Below are 20778 nucleotides of genomic sequence, written 5' to 3' on the forward strand. Positions count from 1 at the left end.
GGGGGTATTATTGTCTTAACATTGAATTAATCGCGGACTCACCGGTTGGTATATCACTAAGAGTTAAATGACTTGGTCAGAAGTTGTTGCGAAGCAAGTCTTTGAAATATAGTGGAGAAAATCACCTATGTAATAGGTATAGCTTTAAGTTTTGTTTAAAATAAACGGTTTGTTACAGATGTTAGATACTTACGCTTTCAATTTCATTTCGTTCAAGAGTTTTAAGGTCAATTTTATGGCGCTTTATCAATTTAAATTATTTATCGAGTAGACCTTGAATATATGACGCAATTAACATATTTCTGGGTACTTGATTCCAGGTAATCAATCAGTTATTGGTGACTTTACATATAACCAATAAATAAAGCACAAAACCTAGGGAAATGCAAAACTTCTACCCAACTGAAACACCAAAATAACTTGTCGAGAAAATTTCGTTATACTTTTATTTGACCGTGGCAATGATTATAACATTCAATCATTTCTAATAGTCTTAATTCGTTTATCATAAAAAAAATGATTACCAATCAACAGACGGAAGATGTACATATATAAACTTCACAAACACATTATTACATATTTTGATAAAATAACGAGGAAAATAACTAATTCATCAAATAAATGAAGTACATTTGATAGGTTCGCTTCAACGTTCGCAGCAAATACTTTCTAATTTCTCCCAAACACTCTTGTCATCAATGTAAAAAGATGTAAACAATCAGCAAATTATTTTGAAATGCAATTCTATCTTAGTTTTAGGGGTTCTGTTGCTCTTGTAGTTGAACATAATTGGCTGGAAATAGGCCGTATCGATTTTTGCATAAACCTCGCCACCACCCTTCGTCAATCTGAAACGAAACGATTGAAGTTAATACCTAATTGCACACAGTTAATCCCGAAGCTTATGTAAAACGAAAATGAGAATTCACGCCACTCACCATTTCAATGTGTGTAATTAAGTCATCTGGATCGAATGATATTTCATCATCGGCTGCAGCTTGATAGTCGTATAGAGCAATTGCTCGAACACCGGTGTCTTCTATATAGTCTGCCAAATCCTCAGGATTCACAGTAACTAGATCAGCCTCGGGCTGCTGTTGTGGTTCTTGGCTAAATTGGCTTGGCGGTTCGACAATAGTAGCTGCTGCTGCCTGAATGTCAGGAATATGCTGTGTCGTAGGGGGCGCAGTTACTTCCACTTCAAGTTCTGGGGCTTTGACAGTCGCCGCAACTGCTGGAAGAACTTCTGATTCCGGAGTTGGCTCCTTCACAGGAATCACATCCGGTTGCACCGGTTGGACTACTGCAGGTGGTGGGGTTGGTTCTTTTGGCAACTTGATAGGTTCCTTGCGTAGGGGAGGCTGTTCGCTTGTAGGGGATTGAATTTGATTAAATGCAGAAATTGCATTACCAATTCCACCTTGTCTTCCTGTGTCAATAGCAGTTTTTCGTTGTGTAGGTTTCGCTTCAGGTTCATCGGAACCAACAACTTGTCGTTTGGCCGCTTCCTCTCTATCTTTTTTGTCTTTTTCTTCACGTATTCGCTTTTGTTCTGCTGCTCGATTCCGAGCCTCTTCTTCGGATAATTGAGCCAGATTTTCGAATTTAGCACGGAGATTTGATGGCTTTGCAGAACCTATATCTGGTTTCACCTTTGTGTAGTTCGTTCCGATACGTTCTTTGCCATCTTCAAACCCAACGGCCGACTTGTCCATACGATCGCTTTGAACACCAAACTTTCCGCCGAAACCCTGGAGATACAATTATATATTTGGTTAAACGGTATTAAAAATGTTGTATATATCAGTCAGTTAGTTTTTTCGTTCTCTTTTGAATACTTGGGTTTAACTCAAAAAAGAGGAGTCCGTGGACTACAAAAGAGGAAGCAAGTTGCTTCCCAAGTGGTCCGATCCGTCACTAAGTTGGTGCGGACTCAGGATTCCCAGCATCCTCAACAATGATTAATTTGTCGAACGAAATATTTCCAGAGTTGAAGCTGAACATAATATTCTGAACGATCACTCTTCAATTCTGTCTTGTGCCTTAGACATCCAATCCTGAAAAATTTCATCAATCACTTGCCCATTCCCCCTCATTAAATTAGTTCTTTTAAGTGATTTTAACTCTGCGATGACAGATCCATAACTTTTTCAATTGTAGCGGAATAAGCTCTAGGCGAATCAATTTGGTTGCTTCGCTATACTCTAGAAGTGGAACAATCTTTTTTGGGCCATTTTGTTGACTGACCATTGGGCATTTTCTTAATTGTTCACCACCATGTCTAGCACGTGCGAGTCTACCAAGAAAATTTCATTGTTTGACGCCACTATTTTGAAAAGTAGTGAAATGCAAACTGGTATTTGTGTAATGGGTGATCTCTATGTTGTCAATGATTTCGAGTGTTGTTTCGTGGGCAGCATGTAGCGATAAAGGGTTACGGCGGGCGAGTCACTCAATCCGTATGGATGAAGATGATCCCACCCTGAAAGTCTATAAGGGCAATATCTATGGTAGAAAAAGAAGACGAGGCAGACCCTGCCTAAGATGGAGCGATGGCGTGGGCCAGGACGCCAGACAGCTTTTAGGGATATCGAATTGGTGGACCTCGGCGCAAAACCGGGATGTCTGGAGTTCCTTATTAAGGCAGGCCTAGACCGGATACCGGTTGTTGCGCCAGTGATGATGATGATGTAGCGATGAATAGAAATTTTGTTATTGTTATTAGAGGTGTTTGACAATATACTCAAAATGTTCTCTGCTTGTCATTAAAGGCGATTAAAATTTATAGAAATTTATGAGCCGACGTCCTACAAAGTCCGGAAATATGATATTTCAACACCAACATCAAGTTGTAACTGTTTCTCGTCATTGTTCGCTCTGCGCTGCACATGTAAAATGACCACCGCTGTTGCTCCAAAGCTCCAAACCTTCATTAAGTCATATCTGCATTGTGGTATTCTGGCCTGAGATAATAACAATTGAAAAACTACCTGTGTTGATCAGAAGGCGGAAGTGGCAGCCTGAAAGTTACACATTGAGAAAGGGTGACTACTCCATTGTGAACTATGGCATGCAATGGAGCTCATTATACGTGGATAGTTAACGACAAAGTCGCCCTAGCACATAGTACATAATCGTGAAGTAATGCAAACTTCTCGAAAAGTCTTGGAAGGAACTTAAGGAGGGAAACCACATTAGCAATGAATTTTTTTTATTGCATAGATCGTTAACTTAGCTATCCGAAAATATCCTGCGAAAATTTCAAAGCGAAATTCGTTTTCCTTCAGATTTTATGAATGTGGAACCGGCTCGAGCGTCCAGGATATAGTCGCTTTATGTCCTTTCGTAATCTTGTAGCGCAATGTAAATAGTGTATTTATAAATACTTGGCGTTAGTCCTTTCTACGAGTGCTTTTGAATTCGTTGGAACTGTATTTTATTAATAATTAACAATGAGAAATGTCTTCATATCCTAAGGGCAACTTTTCACTAATTTTTTTCCAAACGCCTTTGCTTAAAATGACGTTTTACACATTTGCGAGAATTCTAGCTCAAAAATAATAAACTCATCATTGTGAAATTTGGGGGTATAATTTTTTATGAAATTGCCACGAATTTGAACCTACATTTAGGATGGTGTCATTTTAAGTTTTGTGTCCTTATTAAAATTCGTTCAATGTCTGTCTGTCTGTCACAGCCGATTTACTCGGAAACAACGAAACAAATTGTCACGAAATTTGGTGAGAACATGTGGTCTGTGTGTTCCTTTACATACAGCGAGTGACGTTATTTTGTGTTCAGTTTGAAGGGGGCTTTCCATACATGCGAAAGGAGGGTGTAATTTTTTTGACAGAGTATGGTCATATAGGGTATCAAATGAAAGGGCTCGATTAGTACTTTCCGAAATTGGTGATGGTTCAAAATGGGCGAGTTCCCCGAAAAGTGAAACAGGTCTCAATCTCTCTACCCAACCGAAAAATCTAAAAAAAAAACAATAGCGATGCATCTATACGAAATCTAGGCCTCAAAATACATCCCGTTCCGATCTGTGCACAAATAAAGTTGATAATAGTCTATGTATTACCATGCTTTATAAATTTATCCGAAAATCCCCTTTAAGTTCATCCTAGAAGCATAAAATTTGGTAGCAGTGTAGTTGATAATATACGAAAGTTTGAACGCAATCCAACTATTACTAACGAAGTTATTGGAAGTCAAATTATTGCATTTCATGTAAATTTATGCATTCTAGGATGTGTCTGACGTCATCATTATATGTATAAAGTGAACTTATAAGAAAGACGAAGTCCATGGAAACACTTCGACTTTTCTTTTTTAGGTTTTTTTAGTTATTTGAATATCAGTGCCGATTACTGGATATAGGCATATGAAAAAATATCAGTGTAGGCTTGACGTTAATTTTAATTGTAATATTTTTACTACTAAGTATTTTTTTTTTGTTTCCAATTGTACGAGATGTCTATTGAGTGTCTACTTAGTAAACAGCGGAAAAGTGAAAGCAATCAATCAAACGGTTTCAAGGGGATGCCATTTTAAATGGTTACGTTTGATTTCCGGGACGAAGCAAATAATAGAGTGCTAAGGGTTTTCTGCAGTTTATATTTATATTTCCTCCCCAAAATATATTTTTAATGAGAAAGTAAGAATGTTTGATTGATTTTGATTAGTTTTGAATCAAAAAATATTGTCATTATTACGATAGTGGGACGTGGGACCCACTGCATCCCGGAGAAAAGGGAAATCATAAAAAACATGATTAAGCAAAGAAAAAAGGGAGGAAGCGTCCTTTGCAGTGGTCAGCGAAACTGATTGCAAATGCCCTCAAATTCGAAAGTAAGTCTGAAACTCGAGGTAGGATACGAGCCAAAACCCACTTAAGTTGGGAGACCGAGAAATGGAGAAACATTTTAAAAAAGTGGTGAAATTGAATTTTTTTCAACGGCTTCAAAATTTTTAATTTTGATTATTTTCACCTGCCTTGAGGTTCATAAACTTTAAAAATTAAAAGCTTTTTGGTGTCAGATTGGAGAATTGGAGAATTCTAGTTATGACCTTCTACGCAATAATGTTCCGTAACTTTTTTATTCTTGGCTAAAATTTTTCAAAAAAACATCTCAAAAGTTGCTCGGAATATGGCTAATATTAAATAATATCCAAATTTAATTGAATTTCAATTATTTTTTTTGCCAAAAAAAAATCAAAAACATACCAATTAAGCCTTCTAATGCGGTTTCCCCTCTTAAATTCAGATTATGGCGAATGGTGACCTTGTGAAGATTATAAGCACCTGAATGCTCTTGACGTTGAAAAGTGAAGATTTCTCCAACAGCAATGAAATTTCTAGGCCATTCCATCACCCCTGACAGCATACAACCCGACCCAGACAGGGTGCAAGTGATGGCGAGCTCTCCAGTCAAAGATCTTAGATGATTCTTGGGTATGGTAAACTTCTACCGTCGCTTCCTGCCCAAAGTTGCTCACCAGCCTTATTTAAAGCCTCCCTGTTTGATCCTAAGGCTAAAGAATTGCGTCAGGTTTTGCGGTCTCCAGAAGCCGTCCATGAGTCGGTAGATGTTCCACTTTTGGCAGTGAACCAAAGCTAACAACCGTTAAATCCCTTCCCAAAACAGTTGAATACCGACCAACAGAACTACGGTGCCTTCGATCGTGAATAACTAGAGGTACATCAAGTACTTCTGTTTTTCCCTTGAAGGTAGGCCGTTCACCGTATTCCATAAGCAAACAAACCCTAAGGCCAATTTCGGCACTTAGCCTACTTTAGTAAGTTTACATCAGACACTCAATATATGCCCGATAAAGACAACTTAGTCGCTGACATTTTGTCTCGGATCCTCGAGATTAACATCCCAGTTGCATTCGATTTTTCGACAATTACTGTGGCCCAGAAGGATGATGTAGCCTGCAGTCGCACTTCAAATACAAGTTTCAGCAGTTCTCCATCTTCAGCTCACCCTCCTCTATATGCTGCGCGATCTCCGAAAAGCGAACTAAGCCATATATTCCGGCTGCTTTTCGAAGAAGTGTTTCGCTCGGCGTACGATTTAGCGTACAAAAGTCACTAGGCATCCCTAAGTCAACAAAACTCTTCCGTACCATACTACATACACTACAAGTATTGCCTAAGGATCATTGGTCGGTTTACACGGTGGCCTGAGGCAATATCTCTAAAACACATTACAGTACAGTTATGTGCTGAGGCCCCTGAGACCAGGGAATACAATTCGAATCTACTCTCTTCTTAGAGCTCGGAAATCTGTTGGATTCAAAGGCCAGGGCACAACCGCATTCCATCCGCAAGTCAATGGGATACCAAAACGTTGGCTTCGGACGCAGCCATTATACAGCCAACATACCAAATGGGTTTTACTATATAAACTAAATCCGTTGTACTAATCCCCATGCCTCGCAGAAATCAGAAAGTGAATTGCTTGATCGAAAACGTTAGCCCTAGAGTATGAACCCAGTTATCTTATTGTGTTGTGAGATCCTCGCGATGTTGGTATTTGTTGTAGTGTACTAGCTAGAAAGACCTTATTGACAGTGTGATTGATGAAAAGGCCAATAATTAATTTGGTGATTTCAGGTCTAATGTAGAGAATCAGTGTTTGGATGAAATTCATGAAAAGATATGAGCGACAAATTTTCCTTTCGCTTTAGGTGTTTGCTGGCATTCTTCATTCCAGGCGTCCATGACTTTTTATCGATTATCTTTAGGCCGTGTCCGGATGGCTCAAGTGGTTAGAGCGCTGGGCTGTCGTAGCGGAAGGTCGCGGTTCAAATCTCGCTGGGGGCAGAGGAATTTTTTATCGTGATTGGATGTCGGACACCAGTCGACTCAGCTGTGAATGAGTACCTGAGTCAAATCAGGGTAGTAATCTCGGGCGAGCGCAATGCTGACCACATTGCCTCCCACAGTGTACTGTGGTGTACCGTTACGGTCTTGAATGAAGTGCTCTAACACACTTCAAGGCCTAGATCCAATATGGATTGTTGCGCCAACGATTATTATTATTATTATCTTTAGGCCGTAGTTTGAAGACGGGAGATCTGTTGGTGTACCAACTAGGCTAGTTTTTCTCAGCTTTGTTTTCAAAAAACTTCCGCAACTGGCGGGGTTGATACATGAGGTACGATGCTTTTCGTTGATTTCAGCAGTTATAATCGACGCTTCGCCAAGATTGAAAAGTTAACATTCCTCTGACATAGAAAACACAACAGCTTGTAAAATCATTTAAGTGTGATGGCTGCATTAGTTCGAAATAGGTGGAAGCTCAGCCAAAAATCTGCTACATTCTATTGCAATTTGAAACTGAGAGAAGTTGGAGAGGGTTGTGTTTCAATTTAGTTCGCGACCATAATGTTATGTCTTTCCTTTTGGTGCTTTGATGTTAGATTTAATAAGGGGCATCAATCTATCTCATAAATTCATAATACAAATTGAATGACTTTATTCAAATCGAAAATTTACCACAATGTCGTCGGTCCTGTTGCCCTCTATGGTTCCGAGTGTTGGCGATGGTTGGTGATGGTCACCTAAAACTTTATGAGTTTCGAATCAATCCGATACAGACGTAGGACATCAATCAGCCAGGTATGCAGCAAGCTGTTTAAGGTTTGCCAATGCTTTTAGCATAATCGATTTAGCAACTATTATTATTATTTTAGGAGGTGAAACAATTTTCGAGTTGAATATATTTTTACCGAACTTTAAAAATCGATCAAAGTTGTATAAAAGGAAAACACAATGTGAATCATCGTTGGACAGATGAAAACACCAGAGGAAAGCACCAAAAGGAAATACTAATAAGCATAAGAAAGTTGTCCGAGCTCCTAACTCTCCCATACTGCCACCACACGCTATAATCTTAGCTTAAACTAAGGCCGGAACTAGACAGAACAAGGGAGACACACAAAATTTTATTAGAACGACGTAGAGGGATAGTATCCGCAACAAGCCATATTCCCAAACTCTCCTCGGGCCCGCAATGGGCATTTCAATGAAAAAGGGATAATTGGAGACCAACATAGATTTTATCCCAGACCCATATAATTTTCACCCAGTGCCCGGATGATCTCCCTACAGATAAGGCCGAACATAGAAGGTGAACATTCACGTGCTTTTAAAATTGAAGTACAACTCTGCGCTCATGGTTGACAAAAGTCAACTCGTAGATACCCTGTCGGCCACTATATTGTACATATGTATACATAATTAAACGCTTGAAACAAGAGAGAGTACCGGAAGCTGGTGCTAAGAAACTTTCTACGCAAATTTTTCCATTCGTATATGGCTAAAAACCCAAAATATTCCCTCATATTTTTTCAAACTGCAAGACATACGTACATATTACAAACGTAGATATGCTCACCCTAAACAAACATTGCCAACTACCGTATAATATACTTATATATGCACGTATACATATAAAATTATTTCCAATTTACTTCGTGCACAAAAGAATACATATGCAGAACATATATTGAATACTACATAAAATGTAAAAATTTCGCCCTCTATAACTTTGTTAATAATAGTTGGACTTCCCTCAAACTTCCCAAAATTATGCCTTATGTTATCCCTTATGATTATGCCAAATTTTGTACTTCTAGCATGCTTCATGGGGGTTTCCGGCTAAATTTCAAAAATATGCTAATATATTAACTTTATTTGTGCAGATTTCGGAACATAATGTATTTTAAGGCCGAGATTTCATTTAAAAGCTCTACTGTGATTTTTCAGATTTTTCTTCTAATAAGGTTTTGTTTCACACAAAAACTTAAAAACGGATGAAAGCCAGCATCGACAAAAAGATAGAAGGGGTAAATGCCAGCGAAAGAATGTTTAGCTAGGGAGACTGTACGGTACAAGTCACTTTGTCTTTTCAATAGTACAACTTATCCTTAGCCCACGTGTACTAACAATCAACCTCTATTTCAAGTTGATGATATGTACTTCAAAGTCCGTTGAAAATATATTAACAGCCTACAAAATATGTGGAGGTGTTTTCTTACCACTTTATGGTCAACTTGACTCTCATGTTTTTCCGTTGCTTCCACGTAATCCCATCCAAGGGCTGACTTATCTTTACGGTCTTCTTGCACACCAAACTTTCCTCCAAATCCTTTTGCATAATCTGGTTTAAAGGAAAAAAGCCAATTTAATTATTCAATCATTATTTGTTTGTGAGAGTATTTTGAAAATGTTCCGATAATCCATTTAACTATGTTTCGGTAATCTACCTCTTCAAATCTCACCTGTTTGTGATTCATGTTTCTCCACTTTCTCAACATAATCCCAGCCGAGAGCCGATTTATCAACACGATCACTTTGAACTCCAAATTTACCACCAAATCCAGTTGCATAATCTTTTTGTGAGCTATGTTTTTCTACTTTCTCCTTATAATCCCAGCTTACTGCCGATTTATCAACTCTATCCTTTTGTACCCCAAATTTACCACCAAATCCTTCGCTGTAGTCTTTTTGTGACGCATGCTTCTCAACTTTTCCAATATAGTCGTGACCCACAGCGGACTTGTCCATTCGATCCGTTTGAACTCCGTATTTTCCACCATATCCATAGCCAGGATTCAGTTCCTCCAGCTCTTTTTTCTTTTTTTCCGTATCAGCTTTTTCAGTTTCTTCGCGTAATTGTTGCATGCTGAAAGGGAAAAATAGCGAAATTTTAGAATTTATAGGTTGCAAAAATATATACATATTGTGGCTGAAAATACTTCAGTGGGTAATACCACGTCAACCCATGGAACTGACTACTACGGAACTGGCAAAGAAGGTAGAAACAAATCGGGCAACTAAACTTAATTTTGGTCTTGAGCCTTGCTGGATAAGAAAACTTTTAGCTGCGAGATCTTGGGCTGCACATCAATGAAGGCAAGAGAAAATATATGATGGCAACGTCAGCACCGAAGACGAATCAACCAACAACATCAAACCGCACTGGTCAAACACAAACACGAAGAAGAATAAGGATAGGAGAATACAACTTTGAGACCGTTGATAATTTCTCCTATCTAGGGTCGAAAATCACAATCGATAAAAGCTACGATGATGAAATCCGCGCACGGTTGTTGGCAGCCAGCAGAGCCTTTTTCAGCTTACAAAGACTGTTCCGCTCGAAACGTCTCACCATATGCTCAAAGCTCTTACTGTACAAGACAATGATCTTGCCATTATCTATGCATTCCTCGGAGACCTGGGTTCTTAGCAAGAAGAATTGCGAACTCTTGGCGGCGTTCGAGAGAAGAATCCTCCGAAGAATTTTTGGCCCCCTATACGAGGATGGACGATTCCGTAGCCTACATAACCACGAAATCTATGAGAGATACCATGACCGTCTGGTTGTGGCTCCGGCTCAACAGGTTGCAGTGGGCGGGTTACTTAATCCGTATGGATGAGGATGATCCAGCCCGGAAAGTCTATCAGGGCAATATCTATGGTAGAAAAAGAAGATGAGGCAGACCCTGCCTGAAATGGAGCGATGGCGTAGGTCAGGACGCCAGACAGTTTTTAGAGATATCGAATTGGTGGACCTCGGCGCAAAACCGGGGTGTCTGGGGTTCCTTAATAAAGGCAGGCCTAGACCGGATACTGGTTGTTGCGCCGTTAATGATGATGATGATTGCCTTAGTACAGCAGACTAGCACTTAGTGGGTCTCTCAGACTGATGTTATGAAAATAATCTTACCACAATTGCAAGTACGTTAGAAACTACGACACCATTAAGCTTATGATGCGGACGCTGCTCTAAGCCCAAAACCTCATAAGGATTTACGTTAATCCATGCCTGATCTCCCTACTTCCACAGATAATCACGAGTATCCTCTAAGTTCACTGCATTACAGCGGCTTACTACGTCTTGACCCATAAAAATGCTTATTCCAAACAACGCGTCAATATCTGAAGTTTTCAGCAGAAGTAGTAATTTATCATGCCCACTGATCCTTACAGCTCAATTCTAGCAAAAATTTTTCGTAAGACGTAATTAGTTATAGCAGTCTCCTATCTTTGGCCCTTCTAATGATATGGTGAGGTACACGATCCCAGTGATAAAGGGGCAAGAAATAATAGCTAGAAAGGGAGAGAATAGTAACGTGGAAATAGTTAGCTGATGGCCAAAAATGAGATAATCAAATCTGTGATCGAAAAAAGCCACAAGAAAATATGGCCAAGTCTGACGCGTCTGTCGGGAAAATGCACTGACGAAGTTGTCAATCGATTGGCAGGGCAAATTACCGATACCAAGGAGGCTACCTAACAAATGTGGAGTTGTTTTCAATAAGGCGAAGATTGCCACCATCAAGATTACCCTAGACGTTCTTTACGTTTTGTTAACCAGTAGCAATTTGATAAAAACAGATATTAGAGGTATCAACAATATCTATTGAGGCTGCCATCATCGTTCAATAAAATATCCTCATGGTGACAGCGCTAAAAGTCACCGTTTCTAAGTTAGCGGAATCGATCGGCGCTTTGCCTTCGGGAGGTAGGAGTATATCACGATCTAGATTCGGCTCCCGAAATGGCAATCAAAAAGTAAATCAGCAAAATGCGCATTTTCGGCCTCTTCGAGATTCCACTCATCAACGAATTTGCGCATTGGACCTTGGACTAAGTCAAGACATGTCACCAAATCTCTCCCGAAAACCGCAATATACACACTCTTAATACTCATTTTTGCTTTGAAACAAAAGCCTCTCCCCCCTAAGTTCAACCAGTGGATCCGATATCCAACACGTGTCTGGGAAAGATAACGTAGTTGCCGACGATTTTCCACGAGTTCCAGAGGTCAAGGTCATCGTTGATTCATTGGCAATCGCGGAGGCGCAAAAGGACGACGCATTTCTTCAAACCTTAAGAACCAACTCTAAATACACATTTAGGAGTTTCGTCTCTTCGATTCAGTGGCTAATATATCTCAGAAAATAGACCAAGGCAAGGAAGTAGTTCACGTTGTTCTCGGTTTAGCAAACCCAAGCATTCGGACCACTAATCGACTAGTCACCGGAAAATAAATCTGGCCTGCTATGAACAATGCATCACAGGCTGCACGAAACGGCGTAATTTTCGGAACGAGGGCTCCCCTTTTTTATTAAACACACTCGTTTTTCTTGAAAGCACCCCAAGCACCTTAAAGAACGCAGACGCCCACAATCACAATATATCTAACAGGCAGTATCCACACTAAATGGTCCGGACTTTCGAATATATTGGGGAAGCTTATCCGTACACATCATGGGCCCTAAATATCTAGCAATAAGTATCAATCTGCCTGTGGTTAATGCCTATGATGTTTTCGGATAAGCTTACGCATAACATATATTCGCAAGTCCGAACTATTTATTGTGGATATATAAATAAAAGCTTTAAGATTTAATTGAAATAGAACAAAGTAAGTTTTTAGAACAATAGCATAATGGTAGAATGGTAGAAGGAAGGATCTGAACCTTATCTTATCCGAGGAAAAAACGACGGTGATCTGAAGCCAATAATCTAAGTGTAATTGCACGAAGTCCTTTAAGAAATTCGGAACAGTGTCAAGGCAGAAGACGCTGGGATAGATGTCAAATCTAAATCGACGGTATACTTGTCGAACTCGAGCTGTGGAATAACAAGAAGAACACGTTCTGTCAGTCGGTCCAGCGCATCCTGAGGACGAAGCAATTATTTCCCGCAGGCGCGTGTTCAGCCCATCATTAATGTAAGGAATTGGAATTGTCTTTTAGACGAGGAAGACATTACACGAAATTAGCTACATGTAACCAATCTCAAATTAGGAGTTAGACTATTGACATCTAAATTCGAGATACCATAAAATTGCGTGTGCAGGGCTGTGACTTGGGAGATGGCTCCGTGTGCGTTTATTACTGATGTGAAAAATTACATCTTCTCTTAATAATGTTCAGTGAATACCTACCGGGCGAAAGGTCGGGAAAATTGTCGTAGGCAAAATTCATGAGGCCGCAATGGAAGAGTTGGATGAGTGCCAGCCTCTCGATCTTGTTATCTAGTAAAAGGAATAACCAGTTTTCAGCCCCAGCCTCCCCTCAATGCGTTAAATGTATGAAGTCAGCTTTGAAAAGCACTAAGCAAGATCCTTCATTTGATATCCCATCCCACATGGCTATATTCGGTGGAAAAAAAAGTATAGCCCCTCCTTTACATGTATGGAGACCCTCTCCCCTTAAACTTAGCATAGATGTTACTCACTACATACGTGAGCGTGCACATTTCCTACTTTCCATATCAATAGGAGAATTTCTTAGAAGAGTGCTTGTGACAGAGAGAAACCGTTTTATACAAACCCTTAAAAATCGTGGACTGTGGAGATTTCAACACAAAGGACTAAATAGCAATCATATATATACAATATAAATTTACCGAAGTGATCTTGAAGGAAACAAACAAGCCCCAAAATCCTAACGAAAATAAAGAAGCCGTCTGAATTTATAGTGGCCTCAAAGATGAGCTTTATCATAACATGGTGCAATTCTAAAAGTATTGGAAAGTAGTACCCAAGGGCAATTGAGAATAGAGGTCGCATCGATGGTCGATAATCTCCTGCGGGTCGAGAAGCCTAACGAATTGTGCCTCATCAGGTATGCGGATGATGTTGGTGTGACTGGTATTAAGCTATTTACAAGATGAAAATCCCTTCTAGACTTAAGGTATCGCTCCTTTCCTATCGCGTGCTTGAATTGAGTTTATTGCTGAGAATACAAGCCAGAATGACTATGCGATACATCCTCACTTTTAATGACTCTCCTCCATCGCATAATAAACGCAACAGCAATAAACATATATTATCTGAGGAATAGCTTTAAAACAGAAATTTTTAGAGCTCATGATAATTTAATCATCACATGTAACAAATATAACATTAAAAAACCTTAATATATATCGCACATCAAATGAACTGCAAATTGTAATTTTATAACCTCTAGTTTTGCAGGTTGAAGCATAAATATGAAGCGTAAATGGCAGATTTAAGAGTTGATTTCAAACTAGTTCCATTGCGATAAGGAGGCACAGATGCATTACTTGCTGATTAAACTGGGAAAAAAACTTAGACATACTAATCACAATGTGGACTGATAAAGCAGACCTGATGTGTATGTCCGTTGTGCAGAGAACGACGGAACTTATTACGTCCTTATCAACCTCAGCATCATTTAGAAAAATTGTTGTTTCATCCAGGGCAGAGACAACTCTTTCGATGCGTGTCAGCCCTCAACAAACTATCCAGAAGTAGGCGTTTCGGATCCGCACAGACATAGCACAGTACGGGTCAGAAATCTTGCAAAAAATATTTTTCCCGGTGGTGGAAGGCGTCCCAATAGGGAAATTGAAAAGCCTTTCTATTGGAAGCGAAGAAGCATAGATATGCGTATGGTTTTTTTTTTGTTTAAATTGTTCGGTCGGAGGTCAATCTATATTAAAATATGTCTCTCAAGAATTTAAGCATAATTTTCGCAAATATAAAGTGGTTCCATGTGTAGAGTGCAATATGAACTTCTAGTGGTCTTGTAATATGTTGTACCAAATTTGTTCCTTTTTCAGCTGTGATTTTATCATCAGCTTGGATAAATGAACGGATGATTACAATGTTATACAGAAGGAATGGTAGTTCCATTCCTCGAAACTAATTTTACTTGCATTCATTTTCCATTAATTTGCATTGATGAAGACATTGATGTAAGAACGAAATACTTCCACAAAATCCCATTGGGATGCCCGGAACGGGGTACAGACGCAGTGGTTTTCTTATGCTATACAAATTCAAGCCGGGAGACGAATATTCTTGGTTTCTACGATGCCGTGTCACGGGCACGGAACGTCTGCTACTGAATAGTATGAATACTTCCATAGTAAATGTATAAAAGATTTCTTTTGTGTCTGACACGTTAGGTGTTGGACACGCTATCTGCTGGATCGTATGAATAGTTTCGTTTGTGCTATGATGCACACGCTCCGTGTTAGATACACTAGATACTGGATTGTATGAATAGAGTTTTACTCGTATGTTCACCGGCGCCGCTTGGTTTGGATCTCAGCTGGGCATAACAGAGTTTGTCTTTGGTGTGATTGAGGAAGTACCGAGTCCCATCCATTTATCTTACGATGCGAATTGACAAAAAAGTGCCTATGGACTGGACAATTCATGTTAATGAAGATGTTGGACATTTCGCCCAAAGTAAGGATTCCCGGCATTAAATTGATATATATGGTTCCTATTTAACCCGAGGGCTTTCCTAAGCGTCCGAACTACTTCTCCCGGTTGGTGGGGCAGTGCAGAGACACGCTCAACCATCTGGGCGGCACGCTCAAGATCACTCTCCTCTGGGTTCCCGGGCATAGGAACATAGAGGGGAATGAGCGGGCTGACGGATTGGCCAGGCAAGACTCTGCTCTTGGCAGTCCCTCGGGGAATGCAGTCGGTGTTCCGCTGGCGGCTGTCGGGGGCCGAGTCTACTCGCACTACCTAGCAGCCGCGGGCCTGAGATGGCGAAGGCTTACAAGCTGTGCCAAATCAAGGAGAATTTGGCCCGCTTATAACATAGCCCGATCACGAAAGCTCCTGTGCCAGACGCGTGCAAATGCATTCAAGATTACGGCGGTCTGCACGGCGCACTGGCCCATAGGGGACCATGCCGCTAGGCTCGGCTTACCCTGCAACTCGCATTGCCGAAGCTGCGGGGAAGGAAGGGAAACCCTCATGCACTTTCTCTGCGATTGCCCGGCTCTGGCTCGAGTCAGGCTGCGGACACTGGGTAAACCATTCTATGGGGACCTCAGTGATATTTCTAGCTGCAGGGTCGGCGAGCTGCTTTCCTTCGTGAATGCTACGGGCTGGCTCTGAAGATCCGAGCCAGTTGGACTCTGCTTCCCTGTTCCTATAACAACAGTCACGGTCTTAGGAGTTTGTGGCATCAAAACGGCGCACCAAAGCGCTAATTGGGCTCCTCGGAGCGGCCACTGATACCTACCTACCTACCTACTTCTCTAATATTCTACGACAAGTGCCCTTAAGACGACCCAATCGTCGCCCATCTTGGGAGAGTTGGTTCTACTTCGTTTGAAATAGTGTCAAGCCAACGTACTTCGACAATGCGTCGCAGTTATTCACGAAGGCTTGGAGCTTTCGAATGACAGTGGTATTCCCTTTCCATGTGCTACTCCCATATAATAACATAGAAAGAACTCTAGCACAGAACAGTCCCAAATTAATCTTGGTGTTGGGATAACTGCATTCCCAGATTTTAGACAAGGCAGGGAAGGCGGATCTAGCGCAGTTAATACGTGGGAGTGATTGGTTTAAGAACATTGGTTTTGTGGGTGTTTACCTTCAGTCCAACTCTACTTTCTACATGTAGAGCCATTTAGCCAAGGTCCATGACTCGTTGAGAGAGCGGACAGATATCGTCAGCGTAGTCGAAGTGTTTGAGAAAAGTTCTCATAGTCCACTGAATTCCTCCACGGCCTGATGACAAGGCAGCATGGAGAAAATTACCGATAATAAGAAGAAATAATGTCGATGACGAGATGCAACCCTAATGGACTGCGCCTTGGATTTCAATTTCCACTGAAATCCCTCATATGTCGCCCTGATAACAGCTATCAGAGTCACCGGGAGGTCCCTCCTTCGTAGTGCACACCTGATACACTCCCTGTTCACGCTGTCGAAAGCCTTTTCAAATTCGATGAAGGGCAGCTAAAGCAAAGATCTAAACTCGAAGATAATGCGGAAGGATCCAGAGCGAGAATCGGTCTGCAAACTGTCGATCAAGCTCGTGAGATATTCCTTGATGCGATCCAGGTTTATTTTAGCTATTACCTTTGCGACGGCAAGAAGCACGCAAATACCCCTCCAATTGTCGCACTCAAAACGGGTGTTCTTTTTTGGAGTCGATCATCCCCTTCTTCCACTCTCTAGGGAAGGTCTCTTAGCAGATCTGCAAATGCAGCGATAAATATCTTTGCGGGGAGACTGTCAAGGCCAACGACTTCACGCCGTTTCAGTGCATTGATGGCTGCGATGATTTCTCTTCTGCTTGGAAGAACAGTCCGTAGGTGCATGTTACGGTGACTAGCCATTTTATCCACAAAGGGTGGAACTTCACCGGATGTGATACGGTTAAAAACCTCTTCATCGTGGATGAGGTCGACCGTTAACATCCTTCACAGGAACGTCGAATGGTTTGCGACCAAATGCAACTTTTTTTGTGATACGGTATACATTTTTGAAATCATTGCGTTCTGCGCCACCTTCACGCTTCCATGACCAGCGCAACAGCAAATTGGCTTTTGTCATGAGGCACAATACATTCAACTTCGCACGTGTTATGTGGGTGAATGGGATCTCAGCAGAAGATCTGATTTATATATACGGGACTCTTCCTCGCAACTTTTACGTACGGGTCCTTTCTGTTGTATGAGTTCGCGATGACAGTGCAGATCAGGAAACTATAAGTGGCGTTGTTAGCGTGCCTCCCTATATGTCGCATGGTTTCAACCGACGCCATGTAGATTTTGTTGGGTGTTCTTCCTGTCCTCCTAGAGATAGTCCGGCGTGCCACGGCATACTGGATCAGGAGGACCCTACCTTTGGTGCTAACTAATTTAGTTATTGCGGATCAAGTGGAGGGGTCAGGACCGCTTGTGGTCAAAATATTGTTAGACGAGATTGTAACATCTTGGTGGCAGCTTAGATAGAACGAATGTGGGAAAGTTCGGATCATATATGAGCACGTTAGAAGTGTCTGCCAGAGGAAGTCGTGGAATTTGGGCTTGAGATGGGCTTCCTCCTGACGGCAGATGGTAGCTTGAATGAGTTTCTCTTTTCGCGGAACTTTGCCTCCAGCCAGGATTGAGTTCTGTGTGGTGCAGGCTCACTGAACTGATTTCATGTTCTATGTCTGTACAACGTACTGTGACATCCGCAATCTAGACGACATGAGCGTTCAAGTAATTAACCGTATCAATGATTTTAACCAGTGCCTTACTAGCATGCGATAAAACATAAATGCGTGCTGACTTCCGATGATCGAGGGAATTCCTCGATGTTGTTTCATCTACCGTATGACAGCCACCAGTTCCTTGTGTTTGTTTGGTTAGTGTTATATTGTGAGGTCTCATGAGTTGTATTGTACACATAGCCTTAACCGACTGGTGGAAAAGTTTCATAGCGGTTCTCCGCGCCGAGGTGATTCCAATCCAGTTACTGCGTTGGACAGTCCGTCCCAACGTCCTTGAAGCGGGGGATCAGGCCTAAGTCTGCAAGAGACTCATCTGAAGTGGCTCTTATCACGAAGCATCACCGGGGATTATCTGGTAAACCTTGTGAAAGTTTAATGGTGGTTGAGCTCACCGGCAGCTCTGGCCGCGATGTGGCGTGGCGTGGAGTTGCGCTGTACGACTCGGTCACTATACCCCTTAGTTGCAGTGGAGATTTTAGATAGATCTCGCATCTACCATGAATGCCGAGCCTGAAATCAATATACACCAGTCCAACCATGATGGGGATTCTGGTCTCCAGGTCTCCAAATCATGCCCGAATAACACCGTGGGATTGTGCCTATACGGTAAGTACTCACGTTAAACCCACACGACTTTTAACCATATCGGAAACCTCTGTCAGCGCATAGAATTGTACAATTGTGATGCTCCTTAATAATAATAATCGTTGGCGCAACAATCCAATTGGAGCAGGGCCTTGAAATGTGTGTCAGCATTGCCCTCTCCTGAGATTATTACCGTAATTTGACACAGGTACTCATTCACAGCTGACTGGTATCCGACGTCAAATCACGATCCCACTGCCGCCAATGAGATTTGAACCGCGACCTTCCGTACGACAGTTTTGTGCTCTAACCACTCAGCTATCTGGACCCATGATGCTGAACTATAATCTTGCAGGCAGAATCCTAGCAGAAAGCAGCTCCCAGGCCAATAGAACGAGCCGTTCAAAAACCGTCAGAATTAAGCCGACATCTGAGTCGCGCCCGCTTACACTTGGCTTACCAGAGTATAAAAGCACAATTGCCATTAGTGTGGCAAGAAGGGGAGCAGTACTATCCAGAGTCCCACCATCTTACTCCTTCTAGGCCCAGAATGTACAACTTGTCGTTCCCGAGGAATGCGCGTACATTCCAGAAACCAATCATATGCCGCTTTGGATAGTCAAAGGTTGTAACCGTGAAGTTAGTCACTATCTGAGGGGTTGTTGGCCTTTCGGTAACAGTAACTTTTGGAAATTTGAGGGACCACAAATTTCTCTCCCCTTTATTCGCCTTTTACAAGCAGCAGGGAAACTTTAAGGGTATTTTTAGGCCTCATCTCGTAGGGCGAACTTGGAATTTCCTCAATCCCGAACAAGAAAAACATCATTATCAACCTCCAAGGCTGCCAAACCTAAGTTACAAAATTTCATAAAATCCACCCTAAGGCATTACTATATTGAATTGTATCGCATCTGCGAATTTATCTTAATTTATTTCGGGCAAAAACACCCCAAGAGTTCCAAATTTATCCAGAGTGAGTCAGGATTACGTTAATCAAACGTTTATCTTATCACTTACTTTATCGCGCCCGCTGTCCGGCCGCTGCCTTCAATTGTTTTCGAGCCCCATCGCTGCTCTTGCTCGCTCACATCATTCACAAAATCCGGGTCCGTCTCCCAGTCATCATCCTCCTGGCCATTGTTGCTTCCGTTCGTGTTGATTTGATGCCCTGCTGTTGCCTTCCACATTGTGTTCGCCGATTATTGCCCCTTTATCTCATAAGTTCGCCAATCCAACTAGATAAAATGTTGTTTTCGTCGTTTTGTGAATGCACCGCACTTGGGAGTGGCAACGAAAAAATCTTCGACACAAAAACTTTTCAATTGAATTGGGATGGCTCCGACTATTGGGACGAGGGGTTTTTACACGTTAATAAAACATCTGGTGCAGGAAATGCTTTCACAAAGTGAAAGATTATAAAAAATTGCACATGAAATTCAGAATGAGTCACAAACACAAGACGAGACACGGAGGACAACACACAAAACGGTTTGACAGCGGTAAGTGGTTGTACACAAAAGCAGTTGAGATGCGATGAGCTGTCATTCGCCGCTGGGAATGACTGATTTATATGGTCGAGAGTGTGAATGTCCGCATGTTGCGGAAACCATCGCTAGAGGGCACGTGGGTAGAACGCATCGATTTAAAATTTAGACCGCGAATATAATTGATAGCTAATCGATCACCCGCCGTCCGAATAAAGGGGTATATGTTTTTATAGAAAATACATTTTAGAACGCTCATTCATTTGTTGTAATTTTTAAGGTTTGGTGTGAAACAAAACTTTATTGAGTCGATGTCTGTCCGTCTGTCTGTCTTTTTTTTGGAGGAGGTGGAAATCTTCAAAGCACTCTCAAGCCCCGTGGAACCACCATACGGTATTACATCACGGGGCGGAGTCAGCTCATTTTAGCTTGGTCCCTTTTCGTCTCTACGCGGCGTCCGTAACCGCGATTTTCTAGTCTCCTCTGCCTTTCGCAATTTGTTCTGGATAGAGACGACCATGGAGTTGATCGCATCCCAGTCTTCCTGACATACCAACATTGTTTGCACCAGATTCTCTGGTACGAGCACCTCTCCTAGAGTCTCCTCTAAGTCCTTCCTTTCCTCCAGGAAGAATACATGCTCTGGGTCCTCGGGGACTCCATCGCAGTTTCGACA

At 41.6% G+C, this 20778-nt stretch overlaps 1 protein-coding gene across 1 annotated transcript; it reads right to left on the reverse strand.

The window, feature by feature from the left end:
- Window positions 1-416: 416 nt before the first annotated feature.
- Window positions 417-20150, reverse strand: LOC119659523 (src substrate cortactin). Its single transcript, XM_038067659.1, has 5 exons — window positions 19636-20150; window positions 9298-9701; window positions 9055-9176; window positions 939-1751; window positions 417-848 (listed from the first exon to the last, which is right to left on the reverse strand). The coding sequence occupies exons 1-5, from the start codon at window positions 19803-19805 to the stop codon at window positions 756-758; spliced, it is 1602 nt and encodes a 533-aa protein (XP_037923587.1). The 5' UTR covers window positions 19806-20150; the 3' UTR covers window positions 417-755.
- Window positions 20151-20778: the final 628 nt, after the last annotated feature.

This window comes from Hermetia illucens, chromosome 6 (assembly GCF_905115235.1).
Source record: "Hermetia illucens chromosome 6, iHerIll2.2.curated.20191125, whole genome shotgun sequence".
Lineage (NCBI taxonomy): Eukaryota > Metazoa > Arthropoda > Insecta > Diptera > Stratiomyidae > Hermetia > Hermetia illucens.

Excerpts from the sequence above, each read along its gene's own strand:
- LOC119659523 (XM_038067659.1), bottom strand. The coding sequence starts at position 19,805 with ATGTGGAAGGCAACAGCAGGGCATCAAATCAACACGAACGGAAGCAAC. Across the intron at positions 9,177-9,297 it reads GAAACATGAATCACAAACAG|ATTATGCAAAAGGATTTGGA; the intron begins GTGAGATTTGAA and ends CCTTTAAACCAG. Across the intron at positions 849-938 it reads TAATTACACACATTGAAATG|ATTGACGAAGGGTGGTGGCG; the intron begins GTGAGTGGCGTG and ends GTTTCGTTTCAG.